At 41.6% G+C, this 26,059-nt stretch overlaps 3 protein-coding genes across 17 annotated transcripts in view; all 3 read left to right on the top strand.

Moving 5' to 3' along the window:
* CADPS2 (calcium dependent secretion activator 2) overlaps positions 1-26,059 on the top strand; it is a 485,983-nt gene that overhangs the window by 115,722 nt on the left and 344,202 nt on the right. Inside the window, exons 1-3 of one of the 15 annotated variants that reach the window (XM_073809883.1) lie at positions 4,607-4,728; positions 4,933-5,048; positions 6,091-6,201. The exons of 13 other annotated variants lie outside the window; for them this stretch is intronic. The gene's annotated coding sequence lies outside the window, so the exon portion shown is untranslated. Of the gene's footprint in view, positions 1-4,606; positions 4,729-4,932; positions 5,133-6,090; positions 6,202-26,059 lie in introns of those variants that run through there. One more of the 15 variants, XM_073809882.1, reaches the window with a different exon arrangement.
* Positions 4,243-5,398, top strand: RNF148 (ring finger protein 148). The gene has a single exon (XM_004321968.4). The coding sequence runs from the start codon at positions 4,329-4,331 to the stop codon at positions 5,238-5,240; it is 912 nt and encodes a 303-aa protein (XP_004322016.3). The 5' UTR covers positions 4,243-4,328; the 3' UTR covers positions 5,241-5,398.
* Positions 7,605-9,370, top strand: RNF133 (ring finger protein 133). Its single transcript, XM_004321969.2, has one exon. The coding sequence runs from the start codon at positions 7,820-7,822 to the stop codon at positions 8,945-8,947; it is 1,128 nt and encodes a 375-aa protein (XP_004322017.1). The 5' UTR covers positions 7,605-7,819; the 3' UTR covers positions 8,948-9,370.

Here is a 26,059-nt window from a genome sequence, read left to right as displayed (position 1 = left end):
CTTTCAGAGAATATCATTAGCATTACTTGCTATTTTGTTGTTCTCAGTAAGCTACTTAGAGTCAGTGTTTTTTTCCTGTCAAATCCCATTATGATGCATTTAATTACTCACAGAAACCCTATACAGTTGTTTTCTCAAGATTAAATGCAAATCCAGTGTGCTTTGTGGATTCCTAGAGATCTCTAATAATATCATAGCCCTGGATACGGTGACTTGGGAGGTAATTTATTGAAGTCTCTTCAGGGTTCCCTGCATTTAGAGATACAATTACAAAGCATTGCCCAGAGAGTTTTTGGCTATTTTTCTTCTCAAAGTAGAGATTTCTGGACTTTTGAGCATTCTTAACAGAGGTTGATGAATAGTGGAGGGATAGAGATCTGCTGATTCCCACCCCCCACCCACCGCCAAGTTAATGAAATTGATAACCTTCTTGAATTTTAATTAGAACCTACTTGAATTTTAATTAGAACCTAGAAGTTAATATATATATATATATATATATGCATGTACCTAATTGGTGTATTACTCTCTTCTTCTACCTAGATGATGACCCCTGAGAGCAGGGCCGTGCTGTGTCCCTGGTAACATAGGCTCCAGCTCATATCAGTACCTTGTGTATAGTGAATATTATGTGTTTGCTGTGGTTAATGGTTATTTAAGTATCATTCCTTTGGGTAAACCTCAGGACCTTTGTTTACCTACTCACCTTCCAGTTCATACCTTTTCCCTTTGGGGGCAGGGCACTGATTACCTTCGTGTTCCCTCCTGCCATGTGCTCAGTCAGGGAAGGGATTTTCCATAGCAGGATAAATCTTGGTTAACCTTAGCTGATCATGATAATTCTACTCTGATTTCCAGGGGTTCCATTAAGCATGGGTCTCTAAAGCACTGCTAGCCAGAGAGACCTTGAAGGAAGTCTAGTAGGTTTCTGGAAAAGAAAATTGCCTTGCTCTTATATAGAGAGATGGGAGAAGAAAAGTCTCTTTGTGCTTCTGAATGTGGTCTGCCTGGAACAGCAGTAGCCACCTTGGGGGATAATGAAATGGGCCTGTATAAGAGAAAAATCAACATACTGTCCTTAAAGAGGCAGAGTGGCAAGGTGGAACAGGCAGGCATTTTTGAACGTGATCAGCCAGCCTTAGTATATTTCAGTCTCCTTTGGTTGAACCTGGCAGGTAGGCTAATGAAAACCTCTTTAATACTTGGCTGTTAAGAAGATAGAAAGTCTATATTTTGAATAAATGGTCTAAAAGTCACAGATTAGAGTAACACGAGTTATCCATTTTCCACTCCTTCTCCCACCCCCACTGCCCACTTCCCTCCTTTCCTGTTCAGACATCCTGGCCCCAGCACAGAAGACTCTTGGATCTGGTCCTGATCAAATGGATGCAATTTTTTTTTTTTTTTTTTTCCGGTATGTGGGCCTCTCACGGTGTGGCCTCTCCCGTTGCGGAGCACAGGCTCCGGACGCGCAGGCTCAGCGGCCATGGCTCACCGGCCCAGCTGCTCAGCGGCATGTGGGATCTTCCCAGACCAGGGTTCGAACCCGTGTTCCCTGCATCGGAAGGCGGACTCTCAGCCACTGCACCACCAGGGGAGTCCTGGATGCAATTTTTAATCAGGCTTCATGGACTAATAGGCACTCGTGCAGGTGTCCACTGTTTCTATTTCAAAGACAACAGGAAGCGGAGACTGGTTGAGGAATCCTCCTTGATGGATGTTTTGCCAATTATAAACTTTGTGATAAGAGCTCAGGCCTCATTTCTCAGGGACACGTGAGTTTGGGGATGATTCCTCCCTCCCAAGGCTATTATTGACATTTTGGGTCAGAAAATTACTTATTGCACAGGGCTGTTTTGTGCATTATAGAATATTTATCAGTGTCCCTTACCTCTACCCACTAGATGCCCATTGTGACGATCAAAAATGTCTCCAGAAATAGCCAAATATTTCTTGGGGGGTAAAAGTATCCCCCACTTGAGAACCACTGCGTTAGAGATAAAGGATTGTTTTTTGTAGGTGCGTTTGTCCTAAGACTCAGGTGAAAGAGAGGGGGGAAGTTCTAACTTCCATTGCCTTGACTGCTTCCTCATATGGTGAGAAAATACAATGAATTACTAAGTTTTTCTAACTGGTCTTTTCAACCATATGAAGAACCTTTAGATTTGAGATGTTTTGAGCTGACATATAGTTACTGCTTAAACTCCTTCAACCTTGAAAATCAGCAAACCAGAAAAGCAAAGTTAGGATTTAAAAACTAATGTAATTCTATCTTTAAATGTTAAATAATCGTATATTTAACAAACAGCCTCTGATATGATGATGATAACTGTCTTCGTGGTAAGGCTTCACTTTGCTAATAAATAAGCCAGGATTTCACACTGTTTGAACCTGGGAAAAGTCTACATGTAAAGACAGTTCAGATGTGAACTGAAATGTTGCCTGCATAAAATTCTGTGCATGGGGCAAGTTGATTGGTTCCAATTTTATTTTTAACAGCAAATGTTAACTAAAATATTACAGACCAGGGAGTACAGTAATTCCTTTTGTGAAAATGACATAATTCTTAACATGCCTCTGATTTAAATGTTGCTGTCTATTTCACACACAAGCAAATGGAGGCTGTCTTTTCTTTTTGACATGCGTAGCATGTGTCCTGTATATAGTAAATAATGTTTGAATGAGTGTTGCCAATTTATTGAATCCTTGAGTGAAGTCAGGTGAAGATTTAAAATAAATGCAAACAAGCATTAAAGCAACTTTAAAGCAGTGAAGATTCTACAGTTTGCATCAACTAAGTAATGTCGTGACTTGTGATAGCTGTGGTCATCCTTTGCTCTGCCCACTACTACCCTTCTGGTTACCACGTATGTTAATTCAACCTTTAAAGTAACTTGATTTGTCTGTCTCTACATCCTTACTGCTATTTCAAGAGTCCCAGCCACTGTCTTCTTTTGCCTAAAAGAAGACACTCATCAATTTATTCTCCTCTTCCTCCAATCCATTTTCCACTTCAGGAAGCCAAAGTGCACTTTTAAAAAAGTGAACATTTTGAAACACTTAAGTCACCTCCCCAGGTTGAAACCCTTCAGTGTGTTTCTCTGGTCCTTGGGACATAATCCAAAATCCTTAGTCTATGGTTCATGATCCTGAACCTCTGACTGCTGTTGGCCTTGCCTCCCCTCATCACCTTAACTTTTGCCTCTCTCGCTTTGCCAAACTCATGTTCCTTCAGATCCTTTAACTTGCCATGTCCCTTGCTATCTTAGGGTCTTGAAATTGCCGATTCCTCTGCCCGGAATCTTCTCAGCTCACACTTTGCTTGGATAATTCTGATGTATCTGTCCAGCCTCAGACTGACTGTCACTTTCTTAGAGAGCAGTGCCCTGGGCCTCTGGCCTCGAATCAAAGTTTGGATCCCCTTTACATTTGTTCTTTCTTTTGATACTCTGTCTTCCTTTCAGAGCTCTTATCACAACTTGCAGTTACACATTTGTGTTTTTGTTTAAAATCTGCCCTCACCAGATAATCTCCACAAAGTAGGTGTATGTGTCTTCTCCAACAGATGACCCATACTTAGTACTTGCTCAGCACATAGTATAGGTTCTTGGTAGTGATTTTAGTGAATAAAGTTGAATTCGCCTTGCAAGATGGCAATATATCAGACTAACAGTATAAGTTTATATTACATTACCCTCTTTAGGCCTGGGATAAGCATTTAATGTTGGAAGAGAGAGGGAATGATTTGTTCCTGCTTCCCATAGAATGGCATATTGGGTAGCACAGAACCATATCTGAGAACTGGTGACTGGACAGGGACGTACACTTATACATGAACGATTTCTCCTTTGCCTTATAGATAGGAAAACAATGAGCAAAAAGTGTTGAGGCAGATTTTCAGGCTATCCAGAAGTAGAAAAGAAACTCGAGGTATTTAAAAAAATTATTTTTTTTTTGCTTTAGAGTTTATTCAGGTTGGTACATGAGTCATTGCTGCCTAGCTTTTTGGCCAATAGGATTTCAGTATGCAGTGCACTAATATAAACTCTTGGATTGGCTAACTACCTCTGATGTCACAATTTCCCCATTAGGAAGTCACAGTTTTCTTGAAATAACATTGTACCAATAACAAGTCTTGTTATTCTGTTTCATTATGAGAAAGATAATCTACCAAAAGTAAAAATGCTAGAAGGAGCAAGATAGAAGGCCTTTTCCATTTATGTGCTTTAATGATCTACTGCCAACACTTGAAGGTAGCTTCTTGACTTTCTTTTACAACGGATGGTTTTTTTTTCTTCATGTTTGTCAGTTAATAGGCAAATGGAGGAATGAGCCTACTTAGAATTACTCCTTCAATTCGTATTTCTGTTTCATCTCAACTGTGGAGGCTTGGCATCTTTCTACTACTTAGCCTTCCTGACTCAAAAGGAAAAGCCATTTGGACAGCCCACCTGAATATAACGTTTCAGGTGGGAAATCAGAGTATATCAGAATTAGGAGAGAGTGGCGTGTTTGGGAATCATTCTCCTCTGGAAAGGGTGTCTGGTGTGGTGGTACTTCCCGAAGGATGGAATCAGAACGCTTGTAATCCTATGACCAATTTCAGCAGGCCTGAGCGAGCAGACTCTTGGCTGGCCCTCATTGAAGGAGGAGGCTGTACTTTCACACACAAAATCAACGTGGCAGCAGAGAAGGGGGCAAATGGGGTGATCATCTATAACTATCCAGGTACGGGCAACCAAGTATTTCCCATGTCTCACCAGGGAACGGAAAATATAGTCGCAGTGATGATAGGCAACCTGAAAGGCATGGAACTTTTGCACTTGATTCAGAAAGGAGTCTGTGTGACGATCATCATTGAAGTGGGGAGAATGCACATGCCCTGGCTGAGCCATTATGTCATATCTCTGTTTACCTTTGCGGTTGCCACAGTGGCCTACCTGTTCCTGTACTGTGCCTGGAAACCTCGAGTGCCCAATTCTTCCACCAGGAGGCGAAGACAGAGAAAGGCAGATGTGAAGAAAGCTGTTGGACAGCTTCAACTGCAGGTGCTCAAAGAAGGGGATAAGGAACTAGATCCAGATGAAAACAGTTGTGTTGTTTGCTTTGACATATACAAGCCTCAAGATGTAGTACGTATTTTAGCTTGCAAACATTTTTTCCATAAGGCATGCGTCGACCCCTGGCTTTTAGCCCATAGGACATGCCCCATGTGCAAGTGTCACATTCTGAAAACTTAAGAGACCCAGAGAGTCTCCTGAAGATGTAACTGAGTCTTACCAAAGGTTACAATGAAGATGAATTCTCTTTTAGCACTTTATGTAGAGAGAAAATTCAACTGCAGCTTGTCTACGCAAGTACTAAAGAGGGTGACATTTGTGTACTTTAAAAATAAAACTCCATATCATCTCCATCTATTTGAACTTGTTTTTCTAGTGTTTTGTTATACATTTTTGCCTTTATCTAAATAAGGATGTTAGTGTATATTAAAAGCAATTTAGTCTTGATTTTCAAATTACAATGATTGTGACATTGATGCCACAGAGCGTTAGTCATATTTTAAAGTTTCTTTATACTCATTTTTATACTTTGCTTCCATATGTTTAATTTTTGATATCTAATAATACTTCTGTTCAGTAAACTTCATTATAGGTTTAGATCTTGATTTAATTTTCCGTGGTTAATTTTATTAATACCCAGAAAATCTGGTTGCCAAAGCTATTGACTGGGTAGGTAATGTGTTCCAAATAATTATTTTAGATGGTAGCACTTCTGGTTATGTATCTAAAAATATTTTAAATTACTATAGGCCAAAAAAAAAAAATTACTATAGGCCTAATTTAGGGCAGCATTATAAAAAAAAGTCACCTTTGTTTGCCAGAGCCCTTTAAGTCCTAGCATAGTGAATCGGCTATGGTTGCAAATTTTCCTTCTAGAATTGACTCTAGTAAATGCTCCTCTTAAGATGGTGGTATGTCTCTATTTGGGACATTTTGATAATATAGACCTAGAGCAGAACTGCAGTTTTGTTCATTTGCCTTTCCAAATTGTATCTCTTGCCTTATTTTGCCTCTTCCTTTTTTCTGGTAGATAAACACCTGTATAGCAATGAGAGGCCTGAAGACGTGGGTTTTGTTGTTTTGATGAAAATCTCTCTGGATAATACGCTAAAGCATTGATGTCCAACTCCAGTGGCAATTTGTGAGTCAACCCACTGTGTGCCTCACTGTCTTTTTTAAAGAGTGGGTGTGTGGAGATCAGATTAATGGTCTTTGGGAAAGAAGATCGACCACTGTGAGCCAGAGGTGTCACATCAATGTTCTTTTCTTTTAATGCCACTTTGTGTTGGGCCTTTAGGTGCCATTCCTCCTTCCTCTTTTCTACTTTGAGCTGTCACGTTGTTGACTGATATTTCGTAAGAATACACTAGCTCCCGTAGTCCTGGTGAGACCCAGCCTAAAGTGTCTCTTAGTACCCTATGCACAGAGGTCAGAGACATTTATGTCCAAGGTCAAAATCCTTGCCTTTGGTTTCCTAGCTGGTGAATGAGAACCACTGAGAGATACCGCTGAGAAAGCGTATGGCAGTGCCAGTGACTGCCCGTATTTGTTAGTTCACATGTCATTCTTTGGCTTTGAAGTCATATTGTGCCATTGGCCGGAGTGTAGCAGCATATAGGCAGAACTGACAGTGTATGCGGGGTCTTCCACCAACAATGTTTGTCGATTTTGGCAAACATTTTGTTAAAAGCATCTATGACCTTTAACAGTCACTGCTGTCAGTGGTTAAATTTAAGTGAGGACCTTGAAGTTTTTCTTTTTAAAATCTATAGCTACATTTTGGATCAAAGTAAATTGTGCTAAACTAATATTGCTCTATTTAATCTTTTCCCCTGTACCCGTCCTCCTCTTCCCTCAAAATATTGTGAGATTACTAACAGATGTCTCTGCAGACCCAAGGTCTGCAGAGAAATGAGATTAGGCTTTTTCGTCTTTACTGCTGTCATCCCTACGTATAATCAATGTAAGAGTGAGGGTAGTGAGGCTGAAGTAGTTTAACGGAATGCCCTGCTTTTAAAAGTTAAATCAAAACCAAACCTGTCCAACGAATTTCTGAGCAAGCTTTATTAAATAAACTCAGTTCAAAAATTTACATGATAGATAAATTTGCACTGTGACCAGATGTGAGTTAAAAACAGTGTTACTTACCGCTTTTATCCCATATCTGGTCATAGTGCTAATTTTTAACTCTTATTCATGGTTTTGAAACTTGCCATTTTGATACAGATATTTCCTTCACTGATTGTGAAGGAGAGTGTTAATCGTATGGTCTTTCTTGCATATGCTTTCAGGTTTTAAAACGCGTTGCATTATACAATTTTTAATATTCTTTAGTTTAACGTTATACCAGGTAACATTACATGTAGTAGCTCAAGGATTGAATCCATCCTGTAACAACACTGAAATTACCCATAACAACATTTGAAACAGTCAAGCCAATAAAGGTACAGCATGCTCTAAGCTCTTACCTAATTGGCTGTGTTGTCTTTTATGTCATAATCATGCCACCCAACAGTAAGCAGTATGTAGAGTTACAGTAGTGAGACTGGGATTTTTTTTTTCAATCTAAAGTTTTTCTCTTTCTCTCAAAAAAACATCTGAAACTCATAAGACATCTTTCTTACAAAAACATGCTGGAAGACAGTGGAACTTGTTTTCACCCAGAAGGTTTTTTTCACTTTAATATTTTATGTTGATTGTCAGCAGATGTGGAAGCCACATCTTTTTGTTGGGTTAGTCCTTCAGGCAGTAAGAGAGAGATGCATCTACTCAAGATTGGCACTCGGAGAAACAGCACTGCCTCTTCCTGGCTCATGAAATTCAGTTTCCTTTGGCTGCTTAGCCAGCACTGTTGCAGAGCCAGAGCTGTTTGGACTGCATACACGAACATATCATTTCACGTTGGGAATCGCATGTTGTCAGAGTTGGGGGAGACTGGAGTGTTTGGAAGAAGCTCTGCTCTCAAGAGAGTGGCGGGAGTTATCGTGCCTCCAGAGGGAAAAACGCAAAACGCATGTGACCCCGGTACCAGTTTCAGCACATCGAAGAACTCGGAGACGTGGCTCGCACTTGTTGAACGGGGAGGCTGTACCTTCACACAGAAGATCAAGGTGGCCGTGGAGAAGGGAGCCAGCGGAGTGATCATCTATAACTTCCTAGGAACTGGCAATCGGGTTTTTCCCATGTCTCATCAGGCGTTTAAAGACATCGTCGTGGTGATGATTGGTAACTTGAAAGGCATGGAGATTTTGCATTTAATTCAGAAGGGAGTTCACGTTACAGTCATGATTGAGGTGGGAAGAAAACACATCATCTGGATGAATCACTATTTTGTCTCTTTTGTGATTGTCACAACCGCTCCGCTAGCGTATTTCATCTTTTATCATATTCAAAGACTTTGGGTAGCAAGGATTCAGAACAGGAGATGGCAGCGGTTAACAAGTGATCTCAAGAAAGCATGTGGCCAGCTTCAACTTCGGGTACTTAAAGAGGGGGACAAGGAAGTAAGTCCAAATGGAGATAGCTGTGTAGTTTGCTTTGAACTCTATAAGCCTAATGATACAGTTCGTATTCTGACTTGTAAACATTTTTTCCACAAGAACTGCATTGACCCCTGGATTCTAGCCCGTGGGACATGCCCCATGTGCAAATGTGACATTCTTAAAGCTTTGGGGATTCAGGTGGATGTTGAAGATGGAACAGAATCTGTGCAAGTTCTAATGTTGAATGAATTGCCTGGTATCCTGTCACCTCGTGAAGAGGGCACAAGTAATGAACTTCCTCCTGCGGGAAGGTCAAATAAAGGGACGCACGTGGAGGAGTGCCCTACTTGTCAGAACGATGGCCCGTCTAATTCAGTAGCAGCAAACGTTCATCGTCCACCTTGACAGCATGGCCTTTGAGGAAGTGGATTAAACCTGTCTGTGAAATCAGGTCCTAAGTACTAACAAGCAGTTTGTCTGAAGTGTGGTTTCTGTGTCTTTTTTTTTTGTTACTTCGGTAGTTTTCTACATGCTTTGTCCGGTCTCAGAGACAGAAGAAAAGTACTAGCAGGATTTTTTTCCCCCGTTTTTCACCTTTACTAAATGTAACTTTTTGTCAGTGTGTGTTACTCCTGTGAGTATATATGTTTATTTCTGTATGCACATGACCAGGGACGAACTTTGCTTTTTATTTTTTTGGCCACAACATGCAGCTTATGGGATCTTAGCTCCCTGACCAGGGATCGAACCCAGGCCCCCCGCAGTGAAAGATGCCAGGTCTTAACCTCTGGACCGTCAGGGAATTCCCAACCAAGGATAAACTTTATTCCCTAAATTTTTGTGTGTGTGTGTGTATATATATATATATATATATATATATATGGCTTTGTTTTGGTAAGAAAATTAACATATTTACACATTCCTTATATTACAGAAACTATCGATGAAGTTTGAAAAACATGAATTACCTTTTATATACTAGGAAGAATAAAATGTGTCTTGATATTTATAGTACAGTATACTAATTTTGAGGTCATTGTGCTGTGTTTTCTTCATTCTTGGCATGAAAATTTTGTTGTATAGAATTTTAGTATTTTGACAAATAGTTCTATTCAGCCATGAGTACATCTTATGTGATCTGCGTATATATAATGATAGAAATTTTAATAAAATACTAGCACTCCTTAAGTGAATAGGAGCGATTTCAGTGCCCAGTATTGCTTATCATAATTGTTACACGTTCATAATGTATAGAAAGACTTAAGTGAAGAATTCCTATATTTAGTAATTGTGTATTTATTTCCCATGTGTCCCACCCTACTCCCTAGCAATTAAATAAGGCACTTTAATTATGTCATATTATTTTGTAGATAAGTACCACAATGTAGAAGTTTTTATGACATATTGGGATTGTTTGTTTTGTTCACTGTATTCTCAGGATGCAGCACAGTGCCGGACCCTCAAATATTTGAGTAAATGAATAATTATTATGTTTTAAATAACGTAACTATTATGTGTTAATCTGAAAAACTGGACAGTTTTATCCCAGTCATACAAAATAATGGGAACATAATCCTGAAAATTTTCATCCCAAATCGCTTTGGAAAATATAGAAAATTACAATTTTTAGCCCAGAACTCAGTATTACAATTTAGCATGTGTAATTTTAACAAAGGGCTTTGAACTCTCCAGGGCTGACACAAGGATTTGATTTCTTGTGCAACCCTAGAGAGAGCTTTATTAAGAGGAATTTCATGAGTTGCTCGGTGCTAACGGTACTGGAATCCAGAGACTGGCAGGAGGGCAGTAGTTGATTCTAACTGCAGTGCCAGAGAAGACTGTTTAAAGGAGGAAAGACATTCCTTGAAGGCCAGGGAGAACTGAGACACAGCACAAACTAGGCAGACGGCCAGATGGGGGTGATGCCTTGCTTGGTAGATACAGGTTTTTTTTTTATACCCAACCGTGGAGAGGTGTTTTGATGAAATTAATCCCAAGAGCTGCTCTTTGAAGGACTTGCATAGCACCAAGGCTGCTGAAGGATTTAGCAGGGACACTGTTTCATGTGTCTTTCTGAGTTTATCTTCAGAGTAGAGTCCTTCCCTGAAGGTCCACAGATCACACTGAAGAGACAGGACACGGAGGACCCCATGGGAGCCACATCTGGTAGGATTCCCAAGCCAGAATAAGCTGTCATTCTCAGACTGGCCGCTGTTGGCATCTCTGCCACGAGGGGCTGGCAGCTTATAGGGGTGGCTAGACTGACTTTCTCTGGTTACCTGCTGGAATCATTGGAACAATGGAAATGAATGCATCTGGTAATGCTGGCAGTCCCCAAGCCCAGGGTTCTCAGGTTATTATAGTTCTGTGTACTTTCAGCAGATTCATGTGGGGTACGTGTTCCGTGATAGACCCAACACTTGAGGAATTTATTTGCTCTTCACACTGACACCAACATTGTTCTTTCCATCCTTCCTCTGCACTCTCGTTGCTTTCTCCTTTTCTTCCCCTCCTTTTCTTCCACTTTGTTCATCATTGTCAATCTTAGACCTGACTTAACCCTCATGTGTAAGAAATTCGCATGTAATGTCTCTTGTTAATGTGAACATCAAACATTTAACACTGTGTGCTTGTGGTCTTGATTTGAGAATTTTCAACAGAGGTTCTTTAAAGGATAGTTAGAATCTGTGTTTGAAATGGGGAAGGAAAGCTCACATCAGTGAACTTGGGAACTGTCATTGCTGAGTGCCTACCATGTAGCAGGCAGTGGACTAAATTCTTTCCGTCGCTGTTTCTTAGGTCAGAACAAAACAGCAGTTTTAATCCTTGTCTTTAGAATGCTGTAAACAGATCAATAAACCACTTTCACTCTGGGTTTAATAACTAGAACCTGGAAATAGCACTGCTATGTCAAATGTTAGGTATTATTCATTGTAATAGATTTTTACCTGTTTTGTGGGCTACACCATTTTCTCTTGTACCTAGTGATGCAAATGTATTTTGCCATAATGGCATGGGGCTATAATATGAATTATTTTGCCCCCAATACCAGTGTCATAATGGATTTCCCTTGCATTTCTCCTTTGTATATATTTTTGCATTTCTCTGGTAATTGATTCCCCCTGCTCACCTCGCTAGGTAGGGGTTTGATACTCCTTATAAAAATTAAACTTTTTTCCTTATAACTGGGATAAGTTGGATTTACTATCTACTGAAGTGAAAATGATTCTAAAGCACTTGACCACTGATTGGGCGATGCCATAGGTGAAGTTACCTGTATAGTTCCTCGTATTATATGACACTACACTGATCGTATTCCTGTCTCTTGCTATAGAATTGTTGTAACGCAGTTGTCCTGTAGAGATGTTGGTCAGCCATAATATTTACAATAATGTATTTCAAAGGATTTAGTGAGCCAGGATCTGGCATTTCTGATGGTATTTAAGCTTAGTATATACAGTTAAAGTGTTTTCTCCTTCTGCAAAACTCACTGGTTTTTGAAGCAGCGTGCAGGAATCAAGTGGGAGAAAGGATCAGAATTTGAAGATGCATTGAAGTACAGAGGAAGCCTTCACACCTTGAAACTGCGAAGGAGTCCATTTAATGGCAACTCCATGTTCCCACTCCATCATTTACTGTGAGCACTGGGGTTTTTGTTTTTTTTTTTTAGAATTTATTTGGTTTTGTACTTCATTTTAAAAAATGTTTAGTGCTTAGTAATGAAAAATAAGGATTATTACAATTACTGAGACAGAAATATCTTAAGATACATTCCTGGTTTTCTAAACTGTAAGAACTTTTTTTTGGGGGGGGTGGGTAATGTACTTTAAGTTGGAGAGATGATCTGGTCCCTGGGCACAGGTGTTAGAGTTATTCCATCACAATCTCTCCAAAAAACATCCCTTTTTTTAATAACTACACCACAGCTTATAACACCTCTCTCTGCAACTATGCTGTCATCTTCGTCAGACCTCCAAGATATGTGTTCTTTGACTTCAGCTGCTGATAGGAATTTTCCTCATCACTGTTGATAAGCAGGGTAACCCTGATTTGGAAACTTCCCTACATCTGAAACATTCGTTGCTGCCCCAGAAGTTCTGTCGTCTTTGAACACCTCCCAACTTACGGCGCCTTTTTCAGAATTCCTTCTCTGAATTCACTTGACCTCATTTCCACCACTTGCTCTTTGTTCTCATTCCAAGCCTAGTTTCCCTTAACCATCCTTTCCAAGCCCATCTCATCTTCTCCAACTTCAGCCTACAGCCAGTTGTAAGCCATTTTAGTCCTACTCTGTCTACGAAGTGCTACTGAATTCCTTGACTTCCAGACTTTTTTTCTGCAGTACCATTTGCCTACCCTGAGTCATCTCTACTGATTTCCACCAGATCTTTACTGCTATTTAAGAATCCTTTATTAATCTCAACTCCTTTTTATATTCCCCATAGAGCAGTATTTCTCAGCATTGGCTGCATGTCAGAATCACGTGAAGGGCTTTGAAAATGCTCAGTGCCCTTGCTGTACCCAAGACCTCTGGGGTGGGGCCCAGGTACCTGGTATCCAGGTGTTTCCAATGTGCAGACAAGATTGAGAACCACTGCCATAGGGCTCTTCCAAAGAGTCTTTATGTTAGTCAAGTTCTAGTTTTATCCTCTGATTCCTTCAGCTTTACTGGTTTTTACTTTCCTGAAAAATACAGGTAAAAATCTAAATGTCAAGTTATAAAGGGTTACATTTCATGGAGAGGAATTGTTAAAGGCTTCTGGGAGTATGAAGGAGTGGATTTCAACTGGAAAGGCAAGGAATGCTTAAATAAGAAAATAACATTTGAAATGGAACTACTGGATTGGGACAGAGGGCATGCTCGTGGAGGGAACAGTGAATAACAGTGTTTTTTAAAGAAGTTTTAAGTGTAATGTAGAATTTTGGTTTAGGAAAATGAAGACCGGGAATTTTGCGGGTAGTTGCAATAATCCAGGCGTTGATAAGATGAAAATATGAACGAAAACAGTGACGGGTGAATTGGGTGAGATGAATAGAAGGTGGGTCATGTCCAGGGTAATGTTCTTTGATCTCATTTTCTGATAGGAATTTTCTACTTCATTTCTTACTGACCACAGTCACAGTGGTTTGAAAACTTGCCTGTACCTGTAGCTTTCATCTTCAGTTTAGCAACACATAGTGGATACAGAAGAGAAGGGTATGGGTCAGAAGGAGTTGAGAAAAAGAGTCAAGGATGACTCCTTGGTTTCTGACCTGGGCCAGTAGGAGGTGATGGTGTCATTCATTGAGGTAGAAAATAGTTAGATGAAGCAAGTTTAGGGTGGAAGGGGAGTTCAAATTTTTAGTATGCTGAATTTGAGGAACCCAAAGAACTCATAGGTGCTGTTCATTACGTAGCTGAAAGTATAGGTCTGTGCTAATTAAATGAGATGCTTGGAACAGTATAGCAAAAGGCAGTACTTAGTTGTTGTAATTTATTAACAAGACAATTCACATTAATTGTAATTTGCTATTATGTGAAATTTAATGTTACTATTTTGGACCCGTATCTCCAATTACAAAGTTGTATGACTTTTTCTCTCAAATGTGTAGCAGCCTGAGTGAAGCTGATGATTGTGAAGGTGGCAATGAGGTGGCTGTGAAAAATAACAGCTGCAATATACCCGTTATATGCACTTAACAGCTGCAGTATACCTGTTATATGCACTTAACAGTAGAAAGCCACTTAGTCCTAACAGCAACTCTGAGGTAGATGTTATTAGTACCCCCATTCTTTAGATGAGGAAACTGAGACCCAGCCAGGCTAAGTAACTTGCCCAAAGCTAAACAGCCAGTATGTGGCAAAGCCTGTATTTGAACTTGGTCTGGTTCCACAGCTCCTGGTCTTAACCACTACACTGCAGGTAGCTTGGAAAGCTACTTTTCAAGTGAAGGAGAAAGTGTTTAGGTAAGTCTCGTGTTGAGGACTTCAAGGATGAGGCCTTGGAAGAAAAAGCCCAGCTAGAGGTGTTGAAAGTGCTAGCAGCAGAATGGTTAAAGCAGTAACTCCTGAGATCTCAAAATAAATAATTAGGAAAGAGGAGTGTGGGCAGGGGAGGGTGTGGGGAGGGTGTGTCTGAGTGAGGGAAGAAGGACAGTCAAGCTCTAGGAAAGGATACTTCCATTTAGGAGGTACTGATTCTGGAATTGGTAGTTCTCTTGTGTAAAAACTTCAGTCAGAGGGGTTTTATAGAGCCTTCCTTTCCTCTGAAGTTGGAAAGGGGCAAAAAGTAATTTTTATAATTCTCTTAATAATAGCAGTTTGTTTTAAAAGTTCAGGCCTAGGAAGCACAGTTGCCTATTGAAAAGAACACCAAGCCTTTACATCAGATGGCCTGCACATTCATATCCTTGCCCCAGGGCAGAGCGTCTCGGAACGGTGGTCCTCAGACCGGCAGCATCAGCATCACCTGGACTTGTTGGAACTGCACATTCTTAGACCCCACTGCAGACCTGTGGAGTCAGGAACTCTGGAGGACCCAAGAGTCTGTTTTAACAGGTCTTCTAGCTGATTCTGATGGACCTTCCAGTTGAAGAACCTCTTCTGTCGCAGAGGGTCAGTTCATTTTCACAGAAGGATGCATCATACGGTTGTCATCAGAAATAGCGTAAATGAAAATAAGTGTGAATCTTAAAGCATGACACAAATAATAGTTGCTGTTAAGTTTTCTAGAGACACGTTTAGGCATATTTCAGGTATCCAGCTGCTCTGATTTATGCATGGCTCGTGCATTAATGCTTGCCCCTTTTCTCTCCCGGTTCTGGTTTCTCTGCCACCACTATCACATTGCCAAGGGAGTTGTGAGGAGATGAATAGATTTTAGATGGTTTATGAATTTCAAAGCATAAGGATAGAAAAACACCTGAGAAGCAGAAACAGCTTAGGGCAATCCATGCACTGGACTGAGCAGTCCGCGCTGGCAAAGGATAGTGTTTAATACCACCTGTTCACTAAAGGTCTGAAAATAACATACTAAAATGGTGGGCTGAAGATGAAATTCAAAAAAAGAATCATGTAGGGGCTTCCCTGGTGGCGCCGTGGTTGAGAGCCCATCTGCTGATGCAGGGGACACGGGTTCGTGCCCCGGTCCGGGAAGATCCCACATGCCGCGGAGCGGCTGGGCCCGTGAGCCATGGCCGCTGAGCCTGTGCGTCCGGAGCCTGTGCTCCGCAACGGGAGAGGCCACAACAGTGAGAGGCCCGCGTACCGCAAAAAAAAAAAAAAAAAAGAATTATGTAAATTCCTCGGTTTGGATCCGTAAAACCAGCTTCACAAACACTGGAGGGAGACTCAGTTTACTATCTTTAACATTGGAGCTGAAAGTAAGTACAAGAGGAGGACCATCAAGCATCTAAGCAGGCCATCTTAAGGTGTGTGGCCTTTCCTACTGCATTAATAGCAACGTTGCTTCTGTAACTAGAATTGCTGTCCTTTTCTTCACATTAATGGTGAGATTTTACTTATGTGGCAAACTCATTGATGAATCATTTCATGCATTCATTCATTAAATATTGGTTTGCCCTGGAAATACAGGGGTGAATAAACCCAATGCCCTCATGGAGCTTACTTTCTACTTTCTAGTGGAAATAAATTATATTAAAAAAATTTAATTTATTGAATAGTTATAAGTGCTGTGTAGAAAAACAATACAGGATGGGAACTTGTCAGAGGCAGAGTTGCAGTTTTAAATAGAGAAGGCTTTGTCAAGAAGGTGAACAGCTGGACAAAGGCCTGAAAGGAGCGAGGGCCCTGTGCTGGAACACAGAGAAAAACTGGGCCATGTGCCAGGAGAGCCCTCACGTTGGTGAGGGCGCCCTGTCATCTGAGGAGTGTTTAACCTGGAAGGTTGAAGACAGTGTGAGCTGACTTGAACACCTGAAGAATGGCCTGGGGAGAATTTAGATTGTCTTTTCTCTTGCAGGGGTTACAAGCAGCTAAGAGAGTGACAGCTACAGGGAGAGTGTTGCCCCCTGGAAACAAAGAACTTTCAGGTAGTGGGTCCTGCCCACAGACAGGCCATTGCCTCCGAGTGCCGAGAGTTTCTCTTCCCTAGAGGAGTTTGGTGGTTTGGATGTCGTTTTGATGGTGGTGGCAGCAGCAGTGGTGAGGGAATTCAAGCTCTGGAAGGGTGACTGGCTTTATACCTTTGAAGTCTTGCACAATCCTGAAAATCACATGTGGAGATTGAAATCATTGTTATTCCACCCATAGTTGCCATCTGGTGGAAAAACAAATAACTACAAGGTATTGTTCAACAGATATTTAGTGAGAGTCATTATAAGCCAGGGAAATGTAGTTCAGAAGGTTTGGGGTTTATTTTTCTCTGACTTAACAGAATGTTTGCTTTTAAGATTGATTGACTTTCCAGAAATTCTTTTTTCATTTTGGAACTTTGTCTGCTTGTAGGCTCTTGGCTTATCCGGAGCAAACCTCTCGCAATCCTCAAGATGCACGTTTTATAAACCTTCCATCTGAAAGGACAGTAGCTCATTCTCTGGTAGGCTGATAGTGTTGTGGAAAATATAATTTGGTTTTTAGAAATATCTGCTCCCAATTTCTGTGTCAACATTAGGACATCATCCATCTTCTCAAAAAAAAAAAAAAGGTTTGAGATGATGTATCTGCAGCAAAGGACCTGTATTATTTTCAATCCATTGTGGATTATTTTGTGAAAACACAAGATCATGCATTTCACTAATTCTGAAATGTATAGTGAAAATAATTTGGACTGATGGAGGGGACGGATAGTTATGTGAAAGAAAAACTTGAGGAAAATGTTATTTGTGGAATCTAGGTTGAAGGTCAATGTCGGAACAGAAGAGATCGTTTGCTGTGGGTTTTAACTTAATGATTTCTTCACATTTGATAAAGGAATAGGATCAGTTAAGTCAGTGATGTTCAAACCACTACAAACTTTTTTCAGCTTTTCTGTATGTTTGGACATTTTCATAGCAAAGTACTGGTACAAAATCATGTATCAGGATGTCATGGCAGTGTCACATCACTGCAAGTTGCTACAGACATACTCTCTGTACTTGTCGGGGGACAGGTTACAATCCGTGGCATTGGTCCACGGATCACACTTCGCATAACTGATGAAAAGCTTATTTTACTGTATTATGTCATATAATACTCAAAAAAACTGTTGGAAAAAAGGGATATAATTCCTGTTCCACGAGTGGCAAAACTGCCCGAGAACAGTTGAGTCTCTCAGCTTGTGTCACACCTTGAAGGCTCTTAGTTTATCAGGAGCAAACCACTCAGGTCTGATTTCCTTCCAGGTTTTGGTACATTCTTTCCTCGTCGAGAGGAGAGCAGTGCAGCAGACGTGAGGGTGAGGTGAACAGCATTACACAACCGGGGTTGGAATATTGTAAAGGTGGAAACAGCACGTTTTCTTCCATACAATAAAGAGAAATGATTTTAGGGATTTACCGAACATTAGATAGTATAAGACTGTAAATGTAATATACATTTAAAAAAATTTACTTTCTGTATCATTATAATGAGGGCAAACTGCGTCCCCCCCAAAAAAACAAACAAACAAACAAAAAACCTCTTCATAGAAGAGGCAGAACAAGGCAGCCCAACCCAGGAACTTGTAGAGTTTTCTAAAATTTTCTATAATACCATGAACCATCGAATGAAATAGGGGAAGGGTGAGGGGATTGACTAGGAGGGGGTGATGCCTTCTTTCACCTTATGTGTGCATACAGAAATTGACTTCACAAATTTACATTTATCGTGCTCCCTTTTCCACTGTGGACATGATCTTTTATCCCGTTAAGACTTTCAGTCTGTGCAGATTGGAAGCCCGGCCAGTGCTCAGTGATCCTGCTTCTCTGTTTAGATTTGTGCTCGGAGTGAGCGGTTTGGTAAATTCTTCAGTTTCTGGCTCTGTAGTTACAGGGTTAAGGAGAGTTTGCCATCGGCTTAGGGAGATTTAAGCTAATCATTGAGTTGGAGGATATCTATAAAGGAAGACTAAAGGATCTGCTATTAGCTAGTATTAGAAGAAAAAAGCTTTATAAAAACCTTGTAATATTGATGATGGGAAGAGCATGTGTATTCTTTTTTCCATAAAAATAGTTTTATACTTCTCAAACCACATTTACGTTCATTTGGATGTAAACTCGCCTCAATTCCTACCTGCAGATAATGCGAGAAGCCTTTGGTAGTTTAGGGGGTTTAGGTTTGCTTTAAGGGCTTTAGCGTTGATATAAGGGATTTAGGTAAGTTATAAGGCAGGGTCTTTTGTGAGCACCTGCTTCCTAGTTTACACATAAAGGTCTAGACATATCACAAAGGTCTAAACACATATATGTTTTTTTTTTAAAGATTGCTATCAGTTTTAAGGTATGATTTCTTAACATTTGAAAAGGGAATGGGATTGGTTAAATCAGTGGTTTATAAACCTTGGGAATTCATGGATTTAAAAAAAAAAAAACACCAATGTCAAATATAGCCTCTTAGTTTTTTGCCAAGAAAGATCATTAACCACTACAACAAAAAAACTAACCCACAATCTACTGTTAATAACATTGTATTACACAGAAGTGACTTGCACATATGCTTTCTACTGTTAAAATATGGAGGAAATTTAGCTTTATTAGAATTACTTTGTAATCTTTATGTTCATTTCTTTACATTGAATCAGTGAAAACCTCATTCCACACTGGTCAAAACTACCCCCCCCTTTCGGATTTAATAACTTTCCAAAATCCATTACGACTATAAGAACCTCATTATTTTCTGTAAAATTTGAATATCCAATGGTACCAGACCCTGCAGAGGCTTTAAAGGTGCAGTTCTAATGCAGTTCATAGTCTAAGCAGGGGAGAGATACAGTGATGCTGTACAGGACTTGCTTGCTTGAGGACAGGTGTATTTCATACCTTCAGAGAGGATGGGAAGTGCTAAGAAGGCACAGGATGAAGACCTGGCATAAGCTGGGGAAAGTGTCACAGAGGAGCAGAGGATAACAGGAGTGCATTCGGCCTCCTCATTCTCTGCATTCTCCCGGCTCCTTGCTCTGTCCCACTCAGTTTAATGAGCCATGAGTTGATCAGTCACCACACTTGATTGCATGGTCTGGGCTTAGATTTTCACTCCTCTACAATCTGGCTGTGTGACCTCGGACAAGTGTCTTTACCTCTCTATGCTTTTGTTTCTTACCTTTAAAACAGATGCTAACACCTACCTTATGTGTTTGAGGGTTAATATAAATAAAGCCCCTAGAGTAAATTTTAGCTGTTTTCAAAATGCAGTCTTGATCATGTGACTCTCTGACAAATATTTGGGTGGCATTCCCTGCTCTGGGGATAAAGACCAGATACCTTTCCAAGGCTTATAAAGCCTGTCCCTTCTCTCCAATCTCTTCTCACACCACTATAGCCTCATTCCCTTCACTGAAGCCCGCTGAGACCAGCCGTGTCCCACCCTACCCCATGGTCCCTTGGTCTCCCCTCGTTTTCCAACTGATTCCTCTTGGTCTTCATGCCTCCATTGACCTCCTCAGATAGATTCAAAGTCTTGCTACAGACTCTTACGGTGCCGGAAATGCTCAGTAGTATACATCAGGCTGCAGTCATTTTAGTTCGTGTAGTTTGTTTCTTCCTCTATAAGTTCTGTGAAGGCAGCAAACCCATGTCATTTTGCTCACCAGTAAATCCCCAGCACTGAGCACATTGCCCAGCAGGGAATATGTTTTGCTAAATATTTATGGAACAAGTAGATGAGGTACGGTAAGGGGGAGGAAGCTTGTAGAGAATGTCAAAGGCTAAACAAGCGGTTCCCTTTATCGGAAGAGAAAATATGTTCTCAGGAGCAGTGGAAGAGAAGGCTGGAAAGGTAGGTTGAGGGGGACTTGGATGGGTGAAGAGACTGGCACAACAGGGTGCCAACAGGGAGTATAAGCCATTGACTGGCTTTAGGCGTGAGAAGTGAACAATAGGAAATACTGGTATTTATGCTGGTAAGCTGGGAATTATTTGATATCTAGTAAAATCAAATTCATCATTGTTACAAAAAAATTGATCATGAATTGATAACACCTGAAAAACAGTTTAAGAAACTGTTTCTCCATGGGCCGCATAGATTATTCAAATCATTACAGTATTTTATTTGTCATTATTCAGGAGAAAAAGGCGTCTCTTTGAAGTGGGGCTCTTGTACTTTCTCGGCGTTTTCCTGGCTGAACACACCTTGGCGGCCTTCCCGGGAACCATGTCATAGATGACCACAGTGATTTGGCAAGCAGATAATGTTTTTCTCATCGTATACAATCCTTTTGAGTCAAAGAAGCAATGCATGTTTCAGATCAAAAGCAGTATGTGAACAATAAGTACTTCTGCAGAAAAGTGTATTTGAGGTTTTATTTGGACAGCTGAGCAGACTCACCCTTTGCAGACACAGCTGCTCGTTGCAGTCACCACATCTCAATTGTGTTATTAGTTCACCATGACTTTAAGCTCTTCAGTAACTTCTTTGGTCTCTAAGCTGAGCAGGTGAATGGGAAGGGTGGCAGTTGGGGCTTCTCAGAGGGCCCACGTACAAGTTAAAACCCAGTAAAATGTGGAGAAAGGTAGCGTGTGTGGTGTATTATTTTTCTGATGTCCGGATCGTAACTCCCCACCCTCACCCTGCCACGCCAGGTGTGTATTCAGTTGGTTGTATATTCAGTGGACTTTTCACAGGGAGGTCACTGATGGGTAATTCCACATGTGTTGGCCAGCACCCAGCAAAATACACGGTGTGCAGGGGTGAACCCGTGGTAGGAGTGGGGTATGGTGGGGTGGAAGAGTGCGTAAGGAGAATAAAGAAATGTTGCTTCTGGGTTCCAGAGGCAGGGATTCAGTCTCTGTTCTCCCAGTAACTTTGTGATCTTGGGCTAGTCACTTCTCATCCTGACCACTTCATCTGTAAAAGAGAATGATAATGGAGAAAGGGGCAGGGTGATGATGAGGATGAAAGGAGATAATATATGAAGAGCTCTAGGGAGACAGAATATCTGCTCATTGGTGGGTGTGTTGATATACTAAGTTCCCGTGGCCGCTTCTGCACCAGGATGGCCCCCTGTTATGTGTTCTCCGGACAGAAGTTCACTGAGGATCCTGGGGCCTAGAGCAGAAAGCTGGCGTATGTGCACGCTTGACTTGGAGAGCGGCATCTAGGACTAGCCTTTGCACGTGGTCACACTTCACCCGCCTTTAACTTGCTAACTGTTCTTATGAAAGGACACAGGATTAAGACAGTTGATATCTAATGAGACTAAATCCATCATGGTTACAGTTTCATAACTGATAACATCTGAAAAATTAAAAACTGTCATCTCTGCAAGAACAGCACAGATGGAGAATTAGACAGTATTATGTTTTTAGACAATAAACATCTTATTTTTCTCACAAAACTAGTTCTCTGTGGCATCACTCATCGTGCCTCCTTCCCTCTGAGATATCTTTCCCTCTCCCGTTCATATGGGCAAGGTTCATGTCCTATACTTTCTTCTGTAAGCAAGTAACTGAAACTCAGTAAACCATACTGGTTAATTGTTTAAATTATGCAGTTGCATGGAGGGGGAGATACAATGGTGAATGAAACAGTCTTTGGCTTCATGGAGCTTACTGTCTAGTGAGTAAAAAGTAAGACGGTAATAGAATTTGCAGTTAAGTATTACAGTTACAAAGTGAACTTAAAGGAAAAAGAAAGGGTGCTAGGATTGCATACAAACAACATAGGATATGGCCGATTCAAGGTGATTCGGGGAATCACTGAGGGTCAACTGAGCAGGGATCTGAATAGTTGGTAGGAGGTAAGTTGGTGGTGGTGAGATGGACGATGTGAAGTTTTTGAAGGAAGGATGGTGGAGGGCGGGGCATGGAGATTGAGAGAGAGAGAGATTTGTGATGAAGCCAGAGTGATAGGTAGTTTGGAGCCAGTTGAAGTGTAGGGCCTCAGAGGCCTTGCTGATGACTTTTGGTGGAGAGTCAGCAAAGAATTTTTAAGCTGGAGAAGAATTTAAACGGCCAGATTAAAAAAAAAAAAAAAAAGATACCAGTGAAGAGGATAAGTTGGGGAAAATGAGAGTAGAGTGGCTATCAGGGAAATTTCTAAGGCAGGAAGACCACTTAAGAGGCTGTTGTTCTTAGCCAGCTGAGTCACAGTGAGGGGCAGGAACGGCTCCTGTGGGGTGTGAAGAAGTGCGCAAGGATTTCAGAGGAATTCCAGGGTGAGCAGGACCAGCAAGGTTTAGGGACAAGTTGTATGTTGGGAAATAAACATGGAGGAGATGGTGGAGTTGAGAATGGTTTCCAGGTCTCTCCAGGAGGGAAATAGGTTTTGATACTCATTGAAGCAGGTAAGCAGGGGGTCGAGCAAATAATGGGAGAAGTCATGAATCCCGTCTGAAATTTAACTTTAGGGTGTCAGTGGGACGTGTCAGGAGAGCTGATGGGTGGTATTGGAGATGCAAGTCTGAAGCTGAAGTGAGATTAGGAGGGGTTGGTGGATCACCCTTTGTGATGGTGTTGGGATTGGGAACACGTGCAAAGTGGAGCCCCTCAGACCTAACGATGGTTGGGATGGAACCTTAGCGAGGACACAGGGAGGAACAGCCTTCTGATGATGGTAGGCCTTCCTTTCTCCTCCACATCTAGGGCCAGGAGGGCTGTTCCTCATTCCTGCTTTCAGATCATTGCTCTTCCTCCCTCAGGGGAAATCTCTTTTGCCTTCTGGAGTGCATTCCTGTTCACTGTTACCACTTATTACACTTCCAGTTTTTCGGTGTTTATCCATCTCCTGGTTCCTCTCCCATGGGCATCCGTATTTGAGGAAGCCTCAAATGTGATCCAGGTGCCTGTCTAAATTCTCTTCTTTAGCCTGAGAGGATTCAGTGTCTATAGATAGTCATCACTTTTTTCAACAAACCTTTATTGATCCCTTACTGTAGGCAGGCACTGTGTTAGGCGCTGGGTTCACTAGAAAACAAGACAAAGTCACTGCTCTGGTGGCTCTTGTATTTTGGGGAGACAGACCTACAGTAAATACATATCTGGTAGTGCTGTGTGCTAAAAAGAAAAACAGAGCAAGATAAAAGGGTGTGATGGGGCTTCCCTGGCGGTGCAGTGGTTGAGAGTCCGCCTGCCGATGCAGGGGATACGGGTTCGTGCTCCGGTCCGGGAAGATCCCACATGCCGCGGAGCGGCTGGGCCCGTGAGCCATGGCCGCTGAGCCTGCACGTCCGGAGCCTGTGCTCCGCAACGGGAGAGGCCACGACAGTGAGAGGCCCGTGTACGGCAAAAAAAAAAAAAAAAAAAAAAAGGGTGTGATGATGAATAGGGGGAAGGGCTGGGGCTTCCTCTGAGGAAATGATGGTACTGACACCCATGTGAAGTAAGAACGTAAACCATGTGGATATATGACATGAATATGAGAGAATACAGTGTAAACCATGTATTATCTATCGCTGTGTAACAATTTATCCCAAAACATAGCAGTTTAAAACAGTAAATGCATGTGATCTCACATGCATTTCTCAGGATTAGGAATCTGAGAGAGGCTTAGCTGGATGTTTCTGCTCCGGGTCTCTCGTGAAGTTGCAATCAGGCTGTCTGCTGAGATCACACTCGTGGCTCAGTTAGTCATGAATTTGCTTCCCAGTCCACTCCGCGTGGTTCTGGGCTGACCTCAGTTCATTGAGGGCTGTTAGACCGAGGGCTTCAGTACCTTGCGTCACAGCAGTTGGCACCCCCCGGGCATGTGATGGGAGAGTGCACTGCAGGCTTCCACAGACTAATCTCAGAAGTGACGTACCATCACTATTTTCTGTAATCCACACCATAAGCTGCCTCTCTTTCCTGACTTGTCTCCCTCGTTGCCTACATGTCGTTTCCCAGTTCAGCTTTTTGCCTTCCTCTCATTTCCCTTTTCATCCAAGCTTTCTAGAAGAACAGTTTATATCGGGTTGGCCGTTCATTTGGGTTTTTCCATAAGATGTTACGGGAACATCTTATGCAACGTCTTATGGAAAAACCCGAACGAACTCTTTGGCCAACCCAATATTTGCTGTCTTAACTTTATTACAACTTGTCCTTTCCTCCTTCCGCAGATCAGTTCCTACTCTTTACCACTCTACTATCTTCTCTGCCAAAGGTGACCAGATGGTGGTAGAGACAATCAAATTTCTGCTGATTTCCCTTGTGGTACTTGATTCTCTTTCTCTCAGGACTGTCTCCCCTCTTGACTGCGAATGTGTCATATTATTCCTTCTGCTTCTGACGCTACCAGCCTCCCCTGGATCCAGTTCTTCTGCCAGCTTTGTAAATATAGGTATTTCATGGAGTTTTGTTCCTCACTCTGTATTTACTATACTTGGTCTTCAAAGCTGACCTCTACCAAAACTAAACTAGTAATCCAGGACCATGCCCCCCACATACCCACCACCATTTACAAGCAACACACACACACACACACACACGCGCGCGCACGTCATTCCACCTGTATTCTTTAATTGTTTTTAGCTAGTGGAATCCAGACACCCCAGTAAAAACTGTGAATCATATTTTCCCTGCCTTTACACATCCTGTAACTCAGCAGGATATGTTGATTGTCTCCCAGCTGTCTCTCCTCTGCCTCTCTCTCTTTAGCCCATGAATTGCCCTAGATGAGGCCCTTACTGCTTTTCACCTGGTCTCCAGATAACTGATCCCAATCTCTGTTCTGGTCAGTCGTCATCTACCCTTGATGCTGCTACCAGTTATTTGTCTCAATCATGCTTCTCAGTAGTTCAGCACCGAGGTTACCTGGCCATCATCGACTCCTGACCCACCGGCAGAGCTCAGATTCCTTGCTTGGCACACACTGCATTTGGCCATCTGGTCTCTGTTGGTCTGATCGGCACAACTTGTGTTCCATTCACCCTTATATTTGATGCTCCTGAAGTATAAAAATTCTTATGTTTCCTTCAAAAGGTCATGCGATTTGATGCTTCTTGCTTTTTACCTCTTTTATTTTCCTGAAATGTATTTTCTTCTCCCTTTTCCCCTTACTCACCCCACAGGTCATTCAAATCATGGGTCCTTTGTCCTGTTCCCCTCTCCTCCCTAACCTTGTCCCCCAGATAACAGAGTCAGTAACTTCCTTTTCTTTCCCCCCACCTTTGCATAGGTCTCTATGATTGCTCCCGCCCTCTGTTTTACTGTGTATCCTGTCTCTCTCAGGTGGTGTGAGCTGTTTGAGGGCAGGGTCTTTGGCTCATTTGTCTGTATGTCCCCAACACTTAGCAGAATGCCTGACATGTTGTTACCACTTAGTAAATGTTGATTAAATAACATGCAATTGGACTGTTAGTATGGCTTTAGGTATGGTTTTACAGAGGAAATTAAGACTCCAAAAACCTAAGTTCATCAGCGCCCTTGCTTCAAAAACACTGTTTGGTTACTTGGTAGAAGTTAGCACTGACAGAAGAGGTTGAAAAAAAT

The sequence above is a fragment of the Tursiops truncatus genome, chromosome 9 (genome assembly GCF_011762595.2).
Source record: "Tursiops truncatus isolate mTurTru1 chromosome 9, mTurTru1.mat.Y, whole genome shotgun sequence".
Classification (NCBI taxonomy): domain Eukaryota; kingdom Metazoa; phylum Chordata; class Mammalia; order Artiodactyla; family Delphinidae; genus Tursiops; species Tursiops truncatus.
Note: the sequence above shows the minus strand (reverse complement) of the source record. Positions and strands in the feature narration are given on the sequence as shown.